The sequence below is a fragment of the Arvicola amphibius genome, chromosome 5 (assembly GCF_903992535.2).
Source record: "Arvicola amphibius chromosome 5, mArvAmp1.2, whole genome shotgun sequence".
NCBI classification, from domain to species: Eukaryota; Metazoa; Chordata; class Mammalia; order Rodentia; family Cricetidae; genus Arvicola; species Arvicola amphibius.
In genome coordinates, this window is record NC_052051.1 from 36,803,084 (window position 1) to 36,819,744 (window position 16,661).

At 38.2% G+C, this 16,661-nt stretch overlaps 1 protein-coding gene across 1 annotated transcript in view; it reads right to left on the bottom strand.

Annotated features, from left to right (window-relative positions):
* Sptlc3 (serine palmitoyltransferase long chain base subunit 3) overlaps nt 1-16,661 on the bottom strand; it is a 107,444-nt gene that overhangs the window by 66,393 nt on the left and 24,390 nt on the right. Inside the window, exons 3-4 of the mRNA XM_038331986.1 lie at nt 4,869-5,023; nt 4,131-4,279 (exon numbers count right to left, since the gene is read on the bottom strand). Of these exons, the coding sequence (XP_038187914.1) occupies nt 4,131-4,279; nt 4,869-5,023 (304 nt within the window). The remainder of the gene's footprint in view (nt 1-4,130; nt 4,280-4,868; nt 5,024-16,661) is intronic.

Here is a 16,661-nt window from a genome sequence, read left to right on the forward strand (position 1 = left end):
TCCCCAGTGTGTCCTTTTCTGTGGAGTCCTATTTCAATAAGATGTATTCATTCTGAGGATCTCAAAAATGAAAGCATTCATGTCTACACTGAAAGGTGCAATTAAAGTTGAAGGGATGTTCCCAAGTGGGCATGTGCTTAAACTAAACAGGTGGTTTGCTTTTTATTTTCTTTTCAAGAGTGGACAAATCACTAAGGTGAGATGAGCTCTTGTTAGCATAGGCATTGCCTTGTGGCATTCTAAGCACTGCACTGTCTCTGATGCGAACTTGTGAGTTAAAGCCCTATTAGGTCTTTGTGACTATTAGCGCTATTGGGTGCAGCAGTGTGTAGGGTTTGGAGGTTATGTGCAAACGATGTACTTGTACCGTACATCCGATTGTCACCTTTGTGTGTGCAGGGGAGGAAAGACAAGAGAGAAATCACACATTTTTGTAGAGCCAGTGTGGGAAGCGAAGAGAAATGAAATAAATGCTTCTCCATGACTTCTACTAACTTAACCTTTCCTTGGCTTCAAGATAGGGGGAGCAACATGTGTCAGGATATGTTCAATAATCAAAACTGATTCACTTCATTGATTTTCTGGGTGTCTCTTAGCTGTTTGCTGTTTTCCATTGACAAATATCATCTTCCAGGCATATTTGTTTGTCCTAAACAAAGTAAAAGACCCCTTGTACTTTGAGAAAGTCAGTCATGCTATCCGGTGTCCGGTAGTCCTTAGAGTGTCCAAATCACTTTGAACTCACTAGAAATGTAAAATATGTCTTTTCCACTTATGGGGCAAATCTGCTGTTACTCAGTTTGTAACATTAACATTTTCTTATGAATATGAAACATGTTTTTCAATCCAGTTACTTGATTTTTTTAGATGAATGGCTCTCTGAACAATGATATTTGTAATTCTTGCATGTTAATATTGCTTTTTATGTTGCAGAATGCTTTCAGTTAATCCCTCTAATTTATTTACTCCATCACTGATAGCCTCCATTCATATTTCATCCTTTTTTATGATTACTATAGGTAGCTTATCCTTGGGCCTTTAATTATTTGCTTAAAAACTGTTAAAATTTCTGTCCTAGAACTCGACTCAGATAGATGAATTGAAGAGATTTGGGGGTATGAAATAGTATAAGAATATAGGTTATTAAGATATATTGTATATGACATGATATATCGTGATATATATGGTATACATTACTAATACAGATTCTATAGAACACTAAGAACAGTATTCTTTCTCCATCTATTTCTCCACATACTGGTATGGAGAAAGAACACCAAATGAAACTTAGTCCTGCCTAATTTCTCTGCATTTGCTGATCTGCACAACCAGGGATCTGTCTGTAGGTGGCTTCCTCTGGCAGCAAATCATTGTCTGTGTCCAGCCTTTTTCCTTTGGTTTCTGTCTACTACGATGAAGAGATATTCTCTCCTACTGAGTTGATGTGTTCTTCATGACTGTCTTCTGACTTGATTATATACAATTCTAGTACTAGTGTCACCAGCTCTTGAAGAAACATCCCAAGAAGTCCTTCTGTGTTTCTAATAGCTGGAGGTGTTCCTCCAGCATTTGATCCATCATCAAACAAAACATTATGGGTATCTCATGTCTAAGTGGAGTAGAACTATCTCTGTCCCATGACGCAGTGCTACTTCATCTACAGCTGTAGCTCTAATACCAAATGGAAATTAATAAGAATCCCTTGTTAAGTAATATGAGCAACCATGGTTGGCTCTGGAGATTGAGCCACATATTTACTGTATTTGAGGATAAAATCTAACACTGAAGGTTGAAAATGCTTGGAAAAGCCATATAAAAGCCTATTATTTCATAAGTGTCATATATATACATATATATGAATATATATTCATATGAAAAAGTTTAGTTGTTGGAGTTATCCGGCTTAGGGAATTATGTTCATCCCCGAAGCAACAGGATATCAAATCAAAATCCTAGTGCCAGTCATATTTGTGATAAATCCCCATGTGTTGCTGGTCAAAGGTGTCCCGGAAACTCTAAAACAATACAAGCTATTGCCACTGCTCTTAGTTGCCTCCTATAGTTTGGTGATAAGACCCTATTGCTGAAGACAACACACATATTGCTCAAAGGGGATAGAGAAATCAAGTTGGTAATGACTAGGAAGCCTCCTCTCTACTGGCTGGCTCTCCCAGTATCGAAAGGTGCCTGGCAGGCTGCTGGAGGAAAAGTCAGCAGCAGTCTTACCCAACTGAGAACCCTGTGAACTGTAAAATGGACTGGGGCGGCAAGCTACACTCATAGGTTAAATAGTGAATGCTTTCTGCTTGGACTTAGGGCCTTCTTCATAGCAGGAAATACAAGCCTCACATGCAATATGGCCAGGAAGAGTTTTCAGCCCCTGAGGTCAATCTATTTTGTATAAAACTACACACAAATTCATATCTCTCTACCTACAGATCAGTACAGCTCTTGAGTCTCATGGATGGGGATTGACGTAAAAACTCGAAAGTGTTCAAAGAGCAGAGAATAAGTACCTGTGGCATGCTCAACCACAAACGGTTCATCTGTATCACATCCCTCCCCTGAGTCTTCACACAGGGAACATCACAGAAGAGGGATCTGAAGATGCTAAAAGCCAGATATCATGCAGGACTGAAGCAAAACCATCAGAAATTTCATAGCAGCTACTGTTACTGGCACAAGAGCCTCATGAGACCAAGTCAGTGAACACTGTAGCATGGAGAGGGAAGGGGTTCATGAGCTCTTACTACTAACTGAGGAACTAGGGACAGTTAATGGCTTCTGGGGAAGGAAGAGTCAGTTGTCTTTAAGGAGATGACTCCTGGCATGCTGACAGCATTCTAATGGATGGCTCAACACCCAAGGGTGTAAGGACAGCACAAATGCTGTCAATGGTTATTAAGTAAAGCTAAAAGAGAAAGGGAAGTCACAGAGGTATGGGGTAGGTATATATCTTGGAAGAGTTGAGGTGAATGTGATTAAAACACATTTTATAAAATTCTCAAAGAATTAATGTAACATTTAAGATGTAATTAAATTTAAATTTATTATTAATAAGGCATTTGCTTTGAGTTATTTGTTTCACATATCTGAATAATTACACTTAAAATATCTGTGGACATAGTAAACTAATCCTAAGGGTGTAGTCATCTATCCCTTCTAGATAACTGACCTGTTTATAAAACGCATTTGCCAAATGGATATCTGAAAGGGGCTTGGGACTTGTTTTGCAATAGTTGTAAATCTCATTGATCAGATTTCCCTGTGATCTTAGGTAGGCCTGAACCAAGCTGGGGAACCCTGAATTTGGTACCTGGACAGGCAGTAAAGAAGATGACAGGAACTGAAATGTGGGGTGGGCTATTAATCCTGCAGAGTCTATTGCTCAGATCCCATAATCCTGAGTTTTCTTCTTCAGAATATGGGAGTAGTATCACACAGGCTGCCCAGAGCACAGGAATTCTTAAAGAATAAAAGAAATGCTACATAATAAAAAACATGGTGAAGAGTTATAAATAATTTTTAAAAAGCAAGTATCTTAAGTGTCATCTCTTTCCCATAATTTTTACTTTCTATGAGAAAAAAGTTGTTTTCTTTTCCAAAAGAGAAGAAAATAGTGTGCTCCATTTTGTGTATCCAATAATTTTTCATTCATTCATTCATTCAGCACAGCATTCCAGAAGGTGAATCCTTCTGCTCAGGATATTTCCATCTGAGTAGTAGAAACATGCATATATGCATATACAGCAGCAAGATTATTTTAATCACTGATGAATGTCATTAGGAAAAAAATGAGGGTAAAGAAAAAAAAAGAATGTCCTGAAGGAGACATGAAAAACTGTGTGACAAGAACAGGATGACTGACATTTTAAAAAAAAGATGCTTATATCTCTTCTTCTCCTCCTCCTCCTCCTCTTCCTCCTTATCTTCCTCCTCCTCCTCCTCTTCATTCTCTTCCTCCTCATCTTCCTCATCCTCCTCATCCTTGTGCTTCTCCTCTTTCTTTTCCCCCTTCTTCTCTCTTCAATTTTATCACATTTATTTCAGATATACAACATCAACACAATCATGATTTGATATGTAGTACCATGACTCTGAAACTTGACAGGACCAAATCCTGTACTTACCCATTTCATGTCTGGTGCTGGCTACACCTACACCATACTTTTCTAAAGCATCCTTTACCGTCTTCATTGACTCATCATATTTGACTGCAAGCCCAAGATAGTTGTAGGAGCCCATGTTGATAACATCTTTAATAACTTTTCCAGTGTGTCTATAGGGAGATAAGCAAGTGAACACACAGTACTATCTCATTTGATATTCTACTGCCTCAAAGACTTCAGTTTGCCCAAGCCTGACATAGTCTTTCCCATTTTAATGTGTGCTGGTTTTTTGTTTTTGTTTGTTTTGTTAGAGGAATATAACCGGATAGTAAGGTGAGGCACAACATTAGTGAAATGGCCTGGTCCCCTGTGTATTACTAGGCCCCGGTTTTCCCTAAATGACTGATTTTATGACTGGTTGAACGTGCTACAAAATGTTCTAAAGAAAAAAGGTCACAGTCATCACCGAGTCCATCCTTGAGAAAGCAGAAAGGTACAATTTAACAAGGAAGTTGACAAAGGCTCTTTCAGGTTGACTGTCTGTGCTGTGCACAGGTATAACCTTAATTATAATGTAAAGAAAGCCTGCTTGGCAATTTAATCCCCTTTTCTTCCACCATATCATGAGAAGTTGCAAAGGAACGAGCAGGTAAAGATGAGCCTCATCCACACCTTAGCTTTTTCAGTTCTGCAACTTGTGTCCATGCTAGAGTTTACCTGAGTGTTTACCCATCAAGCCCTCCCAGCTGGCTGCTTCACCTGAATGTCCAGTTATAGTCATCAGACACTTTCTCCATTATGTCAATGTGGGGCTCCGGGGCACTGCAAACCGTCTGATTCCAGCTGTCTCTGATTCTCATGTAAAGGTTCCTTTTATAAAAATTCTCAAAGTCCTGATACAACGGCACAAAATCCTGTTACAACAGAAGTGGAGAATAAAGGTTAGTTTTGGTCTTGCTTTTCTTTTTTCTTTTTAAAAAGATCTTATTTGCAGCTGAAATCTAAGAGAAATGAAAGATCCTGGTTTATTCACAAAGAGGACTTTTGTTGGGCAAGAACAACAAAATGATGGGGAGCAGAGGGAGCTCACAAAACTGTAGGGCCTCCATACCTAAAGAATCTGTGAAAAAAATATGAGCTCTGTGGCACATGTCTGTAACCTCAGCTTTTTAGGAAGCCTCGTTAGGAAGAGTGCAAATTCAAAGCCTGCCTTGGCTGCAGAGTAGATGCAAAACTAGTCTCAACAACTTAATGTGATTCTGCCAGAAAATAAAAAAATTGAATCAAGTGCCAGGTGTGGTATCGCTGTGGTAGGCTTTACATAGAAGGTCCTAGATTCAACCGTTGGTGGTGCCAAGTAAAAAAAAATAACAAAGATGCTAACTCGATTCAAGAGAAAATGGCAGAAGAGGAGTTTCTTTACTGTCCATTAAAAAGGGGTAATCCCAGTTGTAGGGTTGGGATGTATTGATACTCAAGCAATTCTGTTGGGGAAAATAGTTGAGATATTAATATTGATTTTTGAATCTAAATACCCTCATGCGTTGTGCTTTCAGGGTAGGTAGATGTGAGCAATGGTAGGAGTCTTCACTAATCATGAGGAACTTGATAGTGATTTGAGGGCACAATTTGAAGTACCTGCCAAATTGTGGTTGGCAGAGAGCTGTGGCATGCTGAGTGCCAGAAACTGAGCTGACAAGGGTTTGGAGGGACCAGGGCCTCTTTTGGAGGAGAGGTAGCTGCTTATGTTCCTGTACAAAATGTCACCAATGAATTTAAAGGTTTCCAATGAGTAGAGGTTCAAACCAAAATATCTATGATTTTATCAGATGGTTCATATAGTTTATGTTAGGCAGAAAATACAAAAGACTTACCTATGGCCTGAGCCAAGTGCTTTGTGTATTCACAGTGATAGAGCAAGAGAGAGATTCACAACTTGTTGGAGGAACTGGGGAGACTTTATGTTAAAAGAACCTTCTAGGTGGTGTTAAGGTAGAATGAGGTTGTGAGGCAAGAGTAAGTGAAGAGGCTACACAATGTGAGTAGGTTTGTTTGCTAGAAATGCAGAGAGCATTGGAGGAGAATAAACCATCTGGCATATCCTGTTGGTCTTTGTTCAGAATTTACCTCATCCAAAGACAAAAGCAATGTTAAGATTCATGTGGCCTCTGAATACTTTTCTCATCCTACCTTCTAACTTTCCCTACAGTGTGGATAAGGCTGCTGTGCCACCTAGGCATAGCGGGAGGGAGACATACAGCTGTCTGAGGAGACTCAGCTTTATCCTACAGTCAATGGGAAGGTGCTGGATAATTGAGAGTAAGCTTTCTCATCGTCGTTGTCATCCTCTCTGCTCTTCCTGCATGAAACTGCATGGAGCTAGTTTCCAGAGAAAGGACCACGGGAAAGCCATTGTGCAACATCTCTCTATGCTTTTGATTTGCCTACTCACTCTTTGAGTTGCTTGACTCTAGAGAAAGATGCAGAGAGTATGCCGCTTTGATGACAAATGGCTGTACCTCAGTCACATTCCTTTCTGTTATTTCACATTTTGCTGCTTGGTGACAATGACATGATGATTTCTCAGGGGGAAAATATCTATGACTTTGTGTGGGAAAAAATTGCTCATAAACACACATGAAAGGAACTTCCTATTGCATGTACATTTGCCACTCCACTGGTTACATTCGACAACTTCAAATCACTCGATTTCTCTAATAGCCGTGATACAGGTCTTACTATTAAAATCTGGGATGAGCCATAACATCTTCTCACGCTTTCACAAGGAAAAGATACAATTTGTTACCGCTCCAATTTCATAATTTTTCAAGTTGTTTCTTGCTTTGCAAATTAGTTAATAAAGATTTAGTATTCCAAAGACAGTGATTGCGACAGGACTTATTGTAGAGGACAATCTTCAGATTTGTCACTTGGCTTACTTGTCTACTTATTTATTGTTTCTGATGTAAAGAGCTTGGTGTAATAGAGACAATAAGGACACAGTCATTTGGGGATATGGGAAAGAGTGAATTCCGCCTAAAACCATAGATATAAAAGAGTGTTGATCCTTCTTCATTATGTCAGTCATTTTGTTTTCTTTTAAATTATATGATAAGTTTAAAATGATACAGCTTTAATAGAAAAAGTGACAGAATGTCAGAAAACATCACTACATAAATTAGAAATTGTAGCTAGCCCAGAGTTTGAGTTTTGCAGGATGCGTAAGTTCTAGAGAATAAGTGGACAGGGTGGTGGCTATATTTATAATAATGTACTGTGTATTTTAAATTTGATAAAACAGAAGATCTTAAATGTTCTCACTACAAAAGAAAAAAAGATAAAGTGGGTATAACAGGAAAGAAAGAGACAAAACTCTACTTCTTTGTAGATGATATGATTCTATACATAAAATACATAAAGACTCTACTGGATAATTTCTACAACTGCTAAATAAATTTAGAAAAGTAACAGGATATACAATTAATACAAAAAGTCAGTAGCTTTTATACATGTTGAGAAAGCAATTAGGAAAAAAATCTCATTGATATTAATCTAGAAGAAATCTTGGAATAAATCTAATTAAGGAAGAACTAGAATAAAAAGAATTTAAGACAAAGAAGAAGTGTAAGAAGAGGGAAAGACCTCCCATATCTAAGAACTAGGATTACTATTGTAAAAAATTACATATTGTAAATATGTAAAAATAGGATTACTATTGTAAAAATGGCTATCCTACTAGAACACAATTCCTACTAGATTCTAATGCAATTCTTCACATAAATATAAAAAAATCTTAAATTTCATCTGGAAGCACAAAAAAAAAATCAGAATAACCAAAGTAATTCTGAACAATCAAAGAATTGAAATGCTGGCTTCTCTGTGGAAAGTTGAAATCTGATTTTACCAATGAACTCATTTTTTAAGATAAATAGAACTTTCATGTTTTTGGAGTTCTTTTCCCAGCCTATCTACATACTTTTATAGATACAAGTGTGGAAAATCTTTACCTTAGACGAGTAGGTTTGCTTTTGAGGCAGAAGATGCTTGGGAACAAGCCTTAGGAGGAGATTAAATTTTCACCTGCTAGTAATTTCTACTGTGTTTAAAGGTATACACTCACAAACAAACACACATTAAATTTACCTTGTGTGTGTGTGTGTGTGTGTGTGTGTGTGTGAACTCTTTGAGGGATTTGTTTCTTCAACTGTGTGTCCCATGGAACTAACTGAGATTTTCAGACTTGGTGGCAAGTACCTTTTTACCTATTGAATCATCTTGCTGTTAATTGTTTTTTTTAGTAACAGGTAAGACAGGCATGAGCTGTACAGACAATTCCTGGACAAAAGAAATGGAAATTAAAATCCCTGAGACTGCTAGTTTGAGCAGAAGAAGTTTGAGGAAAAGCAAGGAGGTCTTAGTATTTGAAGTAGAGTAAGTCAAGAGAGCGTGGTAGAGAAGATGAATTAGATACAGAAGAGGGGACCACATTCTTCAGAGAACCCTCCCAGGTTTGCTTTTTGGTTAGTGACTTGGACATACATTAGTTCTGTACAAAGATGGGATATGGCTTGACTTGGAAATCATGTTGGTTGTCAGTTGAGAAGAGATCATAAGGTTAAAAAAATGGACATCAAATTCATTGGGTAAGAGAAAATAGAAAAATCATGCTGCAGCATGATTGGTCAAAACAAAATAAAACAAACAAAAAAGCCAACAGTCATCTAGTGATAAACATATTTTAAACACAAGGCAACCAACCATAACTGACAAATTTGACTTGGGGTGCAAGATAAAGGGGAGCACCAAGGATGACTTGGAGGCTTTTGAGGAGCCCTTGGACTTTCAGAATCACCATTTACTGATCTGGGAAAGATTTTTGAAGACAGTGGCCTGGAGGGGCAGCTCAGATGTACAATTTGTAGTACTGGATGAAGATGTAAGAATGTAGATTCGTACTTTCTTTTGTTTTCACAGTAAAATAGGAAGCAATAGATCATTGTTACAAAAGTCAAGAGGTACTGGAGACTTGAAGAAGGAACAGAATGTAAGAAATAGTTGCCTAAGAGTCAACTAAATATACTAATGTGATTGGCAGATATAACTCAACTACCTGGAATTTATTCACCCTGAATTTAAAGGGAAATCAGCCCTCTTAGGCAAGAAGGATATCAAGTGGAGTTTGTATCAGAGCCCATCAAATTCCAACTGAACAGAGGCAGGAGAAAGTGGACACAGTGGACTGAGAGAGCTTGAAATCTGTGACTGAGGTCTTGATAGGTGGGATGGGGTACAGTTGCTAGAGGCAGTCCTGGAGGGAGAAAGCTGATAAAGACAAGCCCTTTGGGCCAACCAGATAATTAGGATGTATGCTCAGGTTTTACTCATTCCTATCCTCAGCTGTTAGTCATTGACAGTGGGCTTCAGGAAATAGCACCCTAGTAAAGCGTCCATGGGCTACCTTCCGTGGAACTGAAGGGAAACTAGCTGGACACAGAAAGGGAGATGAACACCTAGGGCTGAACTTCCAGGGAAGAATTTCTAGAATAACAGGCATTGGCTTCTCCTATGACCATGTTTAGAAGTGAAAGATCTTGTTGCTATGGAATCCTCATTAGATTATGAATATCATCCCCTAATCTGTACATATCACAAACTTGAAAACTATTTTTCCAAATCACTGACTCACAGTTTTGCCTGCATAGTAAAATCACTCAGCAAGCTTGTATGTACCCCTTTATCCAGGCTTCACCTCAAAGTAGTTAAATTAGAGGTTTTTTTTTTTTAATGTAAGGCCCAGGCATTGGTTTTTTTTTATTAAAACTCATTGATTTCAATGAGTAACCAAGGCTACAAAGCACTACTTTAATATTATTGACTTACAAACTTAAAGCTAATATAATCAGTTGCTAAAAGCTACCCCAAGAAGCTCTCTAGACCCTCATGGGTCTACACAGCAAGATCACTATCTGAACCCTTATCTGCCATACCACCTGGGTTCACTAATTGCCCTATCCTTCACGTTGTTCAGGAGAAAGTCTCGTTAGGACTATTTTGCTGTTGTTTTGGGTCCATAATATAGATGACACAGAACAAATTATATTTCATGTAAATGTGAATATTCATTTAAAATTTTATACAGTTGCCACTTGTTGAGTCTTCTTTGTTTCACCTGGGTGCAGCCAGAGAAGCCTGCCACGCTTTCGATCAGGTGTCAACACCACTCAGAGAGGAGGCAGTGTTTCAACTACTGTGTTTTATACCAAACTGGCGTCCTTTTTCTTTCTTGAGTCTACTGATAATTTTATCAAGAGTCCTGAGCCTGTGTTGTAATCATGGATTGCAGTTTGGAACTTTGTATTCCTTTTTCCTTATTAATCCGGGTAAAGGAGATTATCAAAGCTGAGCTAGGCACTTCTCCCTTACTGTGATAAGGTACCATGACCAAGGCCATTTAAGGAAGAGAGAGTTTAATTTAGTTTATGGGTCCAGAGGCAAAGAGTCTTGGCAGCAGGTGGAGGTTACTGCAATAATACCAGGAAGTTGCAAACTCATGTCTTGACCCACCAAAAACAGAGCCGAGAGGTTAAACTGCAAGTAAGGTGAGACTCTGAGCTCTCAAAGCTCTCCCACTCCCCCCGCAAATGACACACTCCCTTCAGTAAGGCTATACCTTGTAGAACACCAGAAACATGGCCACCAACTCAGGACCAGATGTTCAAATTTGAGCCCATGGTGGGTATTCTTATTCAAACAAGTAAAAGAGCCTTTATGTTTTGCAATTAAGTTGAGGGCATTTGTGTAAAAAGTCAAAACTGCGTAAAAACAAACAAATATTAAATTTAGGCCAGTATTCCACTTGGAGAAGTGAGAGAAATAATAGGAAAACTGAGTCAATGAGTTCTTATATTTTGGTTGTGAAAGGAAAAGGGGAAAATAAAGGCATCAGTGTAGTTTTTGAGGAAAACATCAGATCATCTCCACTGCCAGTTCATAAATGTGTTCCCTTTTCTGAAGCTGTTTTGCCCAAAGCTGGTTTGTGATAAATGTGCTATATATCACCAGTGGTGGATTTAGAAGACACAAATGCCCATTTTCACTAAAAGAACCATAGGCCGTTGGAAAATAGCCTATCACATGCTGTGAAGAAGAGTCTTTAAGATGTGATTTATACAGTTTGTTAACACAAGGCAAGGATATTGTCATACATACAGGGGATTTAAAAAATCAAGAGTAAGACTACAAATAGTATTGGGAAGACTAAATCACATCCCAAGAATATAGTCATTAATAATTATAACACTTTACTCTGAAAGGTTCTAAATTTCTAAAGGATCTGAAATGGAACAAGTAACAAATATTAAAATCGTTGGGGAAGTCACCAGTCTGATTAGAGGAGAAGGTCAGTTCAGGCACCCTCTCCTCTACTGCTAGGAGTCTTAGCTGTGGTCATCCTTGTAAATTCTTGGGTTTCTACCTAACTCCACAATGGCTCCTTCTATCAAGATATCTCTTTCATTGCTCTCCTCAGTTCCTCCCCACGTTGACCATTCTGTTCCCCCATATTCTTATACTCCTTTCCCTCCCCCCATCTCTCAGTTTAGCTGGGAGATCTTATTTATTTCGTCTTCCTAGGGCAATCCATGTGTTCCTTTTAGGGTCCTCCTTGCTACCTAGCTTTTCTGGGACTGTGGGTTGTAGCCCAGTTATCCTTTGCTTTATATCTAATATCTGCTTATGAGTGAGTACATACTGAGTTTGTCTTTCTAAGTTTGGGTTACCTTACTTGGGATGATTTTTTCTAGTTCTATCCACTTGCTTGCAAATTTCATGATGTCATTTCTTTTTAGCACTGACATCCATTGTGTAAAATGTACCACATTTTCTTTATTCATCCTTCCATTGAGGGGCATCTAGGTTGTTTCCAGGTTCTGGCCATTATGAACAATGCTGCTATGAACCTAGTTGAGCAAATATCCTAGTTGTATGATTGAACATCCTTTGAGTATATGTCCAAAGATCTCTGGGTATTGAGGTAGATTGATTCCCAATTTTCTGAGAAACTGCCATACTGATTTCCAAAGTGGCTGTGAAAGTTTGCACTCCCACCAGCAGTGGGGGAGTGTTCCTCTTACTCCACATCCTCTGTAATATAATCTGCCCTCAGTAATTTTGATCTTAGCCATTCTGGCAGGTGTAAGATGTTATCTCAGAGTCATTTTGATTTGCATTTCCCTGATGACTAAGGATGTTGAGCAATTTCTTAAATGTCTTTCAGCCATTTGAGATTCTTCTGTTGAGAATTTCTGTTTAGATCTGTATCCCATTTTTTTAACTGGATTGTTTGGTATTTTGATGACTAGTTTGTTGAGTACTTTATGTGTTCTGGAGATAACTCTCTGACAGATGTGGGGTTGGTGAAGATCTTTTCCCATTCTGTAGGCTGCTGTCTTATCTTATTTACTGTATCCTTTGCCTTACAAAATTTTTCTTCTGGTCTTGAATTAGAATTCCATCTCTGCTATCTATTAAATTCTCTGAAGTTAATTTTATCTTTCTTTTGTCTGTTTGCTCTTCTGGAACTGCCCTAGAGATCCTGTATATATCTTTTCCTTGACTACAAATCGCTGAACTGAAGATTAGCATGGGAGTTGCCACAGGATCCACCGTGAGAGTTTTCTTCTGAGGTTCTTCTTCAGATATTCAGCTGCCAATTCTTGACAAGCTAGACTTGTCAAGGAAGAATCAATCAATTTGCTCTTATGACAATCAATCTTTCTGCTTCATTTTCCATCTCAATGAATGCATAGTTGCCCACACCAAAACCCTAGGTCTGGTCTTTATCGCTCTGTTTCTCCAAATAAGATTGACTATTCGTAGTGCCACTTCTCAAACATCTCTTGGCTTTAATTCTTATCTCTGTCCTGTTGTCACTACCTTGGTCCCATCCCCACTGTCTCACTTAAATTTTTTTTGTATCAGTATTACTTTCTGTAATTCATTTTTCATAGTGTAGAAAGAATAATCTTTCTAATCTACAAATATACATTTTTCTGTCAGAAATTTGTCAATACTGTCACATAATAAGCATCCCTGGATTATAAAACAGTTATAGTCTGACCCCATTTGTCTTTCACACAGTCCTTGTCCTCATACTCAAGCATTGGAATTCTTTGACTCCTTGTGTATTGCAACACTTCCCCTTATTCTGGGACCATCTTGTGTCACTGTCCTATCCTTAAAGGATACCTACACTTTGCCTTACCACTTGCTCTTCCACATTCATAACTTAATTTAAGTTTGTTCATCCCAGGAGACTTTTCTTAATACCACATTCAGGCCGGGGTATTTTCCAAAACTCTCCTACTATCCTCTCCTAGTGCCTACTACTTATTTCTCTGATGCTTCTTATTGCATCTTTTTTATGGCTAGTCCATATCTGTCCTGATATTCTCTTATTAGCTTGTACCCAAAGAATCTCTCAACTTTCATTAGAGAAGCTTCTCTTTGCAGTACATTGTGAATGACATAGACACCTTCAACTAGCCAAGGTGCAAAGGATGAGAGGTTGCAGAATGCTCAGCCAAGAAAGGAACATTTACATAGCCCTCTTTCCGCTCAAGGTTTAGAGATCACTGGGGAAGAAGAGGCCAATACAAACAAGCAAACAAATAAAGAAGCAAAACAGAACCAGAGTTGATGACTACAAGGAAACAGTGTATTCTACATACAGCAGGGCAGTTACACATATCTAACAGCATACAACAGATCTTTACAAAGTCAAAGCATACCAAATTTTAGTACAGAGAGGGTATATGGGCATGAAGTCCTACTGGTAGTGGAGAAACTATTGGTAATGGATAGTTTCTGGAAGAAGGAAAGTCCGTTTTTTTTTTTTTTTAAAGAGTGTAGCCTCTGGTAAGTTGATCATGCTCCAGTGAAATGCCACATATCCAAGAACATTTGGGCATCATAAATTGTACTTGATGGGTTAAAGAAAAGAAAAAGACACAAAGTTTGGTGTGCAGGGAATAGGGAAAAATTGAGGAGTCAGTAGCAGAAGCACATATGATCAAAATGTATATGAACTTCTCAAAGAACTGATTATATATATACATGGGAGACCTCTGATTATCTTTCAGTTTATTCTCTAACTCAGTACAGAAACAAAGCAATATAGGTGCTTTAAAAATTATCTAGGTAAATGACTCTAAACGGAGTGACTTGATTATTGCCATGTGTGTCAGTTAGTGCAAGTGGCAAATCTAATGTGTGGAGGACAGGGATGTTCTTTAAATTCCTTCAATGCACAAGGCTGCTTTCCAAACAGATGAATCACCTAGTGAGTGAGATATATCAGTGCAGATTTTGAGAAAACCTGACCTAGATGAAATAGAAATACTGTGGGATGATATTCTATTCTGTACACTGTAAAGAATTGTCATTCATATTAGTTTAATAAAACTCTGATTGGACAGTAGCCAGGTAGGAAGTATAGATGGAGTGACAATACTAGGAGAATTTGGTGAAGAATAAAGGCAGAGATGCAGTCACCATCCGGAAGCAAAGGAAGCAAGATGAGAATGCCTTACTGAGAAGACGTATCAAGTCACATGGCTCAATATAGATAAGAATTATGGGTTAACTTAAGTTGTAAGAGCTAGTTAATAATGAGCGTGAGCTAATAGGTTAAGCAGTTTATAATTAATATGAGTTTCTGTGTGTTTCTTTGGGACTAAATGACTGCAGGACCAGGTGGGATAAAAACTTCTGTCAACAAATGGGACCCAAACATTTGGCAAGAATTTTCACATAAAACCTGAGAAAGCTTTTTTAAAAATGCTAGACAGTCAAGAACAGAGTCCAGCACAGCTTTTGGTAATCCTCTTTTCTCAAGTAGGCTCTGTTTGCTAGTGGCAAGCAGATGTACATCTCCTTTAAGAGAGTCTTCCTGACTCAGTGGTAGTGGCAAAAACCTCAGAGCTCTTTTAAGAGGCTCTGACACAAAACATTTAAATAGTTTTTATGAGCAGATAGCATCAGGCTTCTTGGTGGTGGCATGCACCTTGAAACTCTATAGAGTTGTGACAAAAAGCATGGCTCCTGCTAGTACCTCTACCATGAAGCTAGACTTTTAGAAAGTTATGTAATGGGGCAGAGCCAGCCACCAAAGCCACAACTTTACTTCTGGCCATATCTCTTAGCAGATTAAAGACTCACATGGTCAGGAAAAAAATAGAAATATACAGTAAAGACAGATTCAGACAAAAGAGACCTCTAAATGGTTTACAGTGTGTTTACATATATACACAATGTTGGAAGAGAAAAGAAAAAGGATAAAGTCCTTTAAAAAAAGAAAAAGAGTAGTTGGTTGTGGTGGCACATGCCTTTAATACCAGCACTTAGGAGGCAGAAGCAGGCAGATCTCTGTTAGTTTGAGGCCAACCTGGCCTACAGAGTGAGTTTCAGGACAGCCAAAAGTACACAGAGAAATCTTGTCTCAAAAAACTAAACATTAAAACATAAAAATAAAAAAGACAAAGAAAAAAACAAATAAAGATGAAAAATACACAGAGTCTGGATACTATATGTTATTGTGTTGCCATTGTTTGACTGCTGAAAAAGAAGCAACAGTCACTAAGAGACATTTGATTATAAATGCTGTTGATTAATCCAATCTATATATTTTGAAAATACCTTGAAGTCAAAATTTATATCAAAAGATATGTTACTTTAGAGAAGAGGGTTTGTTTTTATTTCTAGAGGAAATGTAAGACTGGATTTATTCTGGGTTAAGAAAAATAAGGTTTGGGCTGGAGAGATGGCTCAGAGGTTAAGAGCACTGGCTGCTCTTCCAGAGGTCCTGAGTTCAATTCCCAGCAACCACATGGTGGCTCACAACCATCTGTACTGAGATCTGGCGCCCTCCTCTGGCATGTGGGCATACATCAAGGCAGAATGTTGTATACATATTAAATAAGTAAATCTAAAACAAACAAACAAACAAACAACTTAAAAAAAGAAAAATAAGGTTTGATTGAGGAAGCCTCCCTGAAAAAATCTCCAATGGGAATGGATAGCCCAGAGATCCAACACTTCAGAGCACTTCTATTAAGGTTTCTTCTGAGCTCTGCATCCAGAACAGCTATAAGGCTGCTGGCTGAGATGATCCAGCTTCACAGAATACTCCAGCCAGGACTTGACCATAATCCTAAATTTTCTTTGAGTCACCACAAGTTTACCAGCACCCACAATCAGCAGGAAGCGGCCTAGAAAACTATGTCCATATTCCCCCAAAGTGGATTATGGATGTTTGTATTTGTTTGTCATGTTGGTTATAATTTTTTATGGATAATGGTCAGGAAAAAGCTAAACAAAGGAGATTGGATTCTGGTTTCTTGTTTTGAAAAGAAAAAAAGGGAAAATGCTGTGGGATAATGCTCTTGTACACTGTAAAGATTTGTCACTTGTATTTGTTTAATAAAATGCTTATTGGCCAGTAGCCAGGTAGGAAGTATAGCTGGGCCAACCAGACTAAGAGAATTCTGAAAAGAG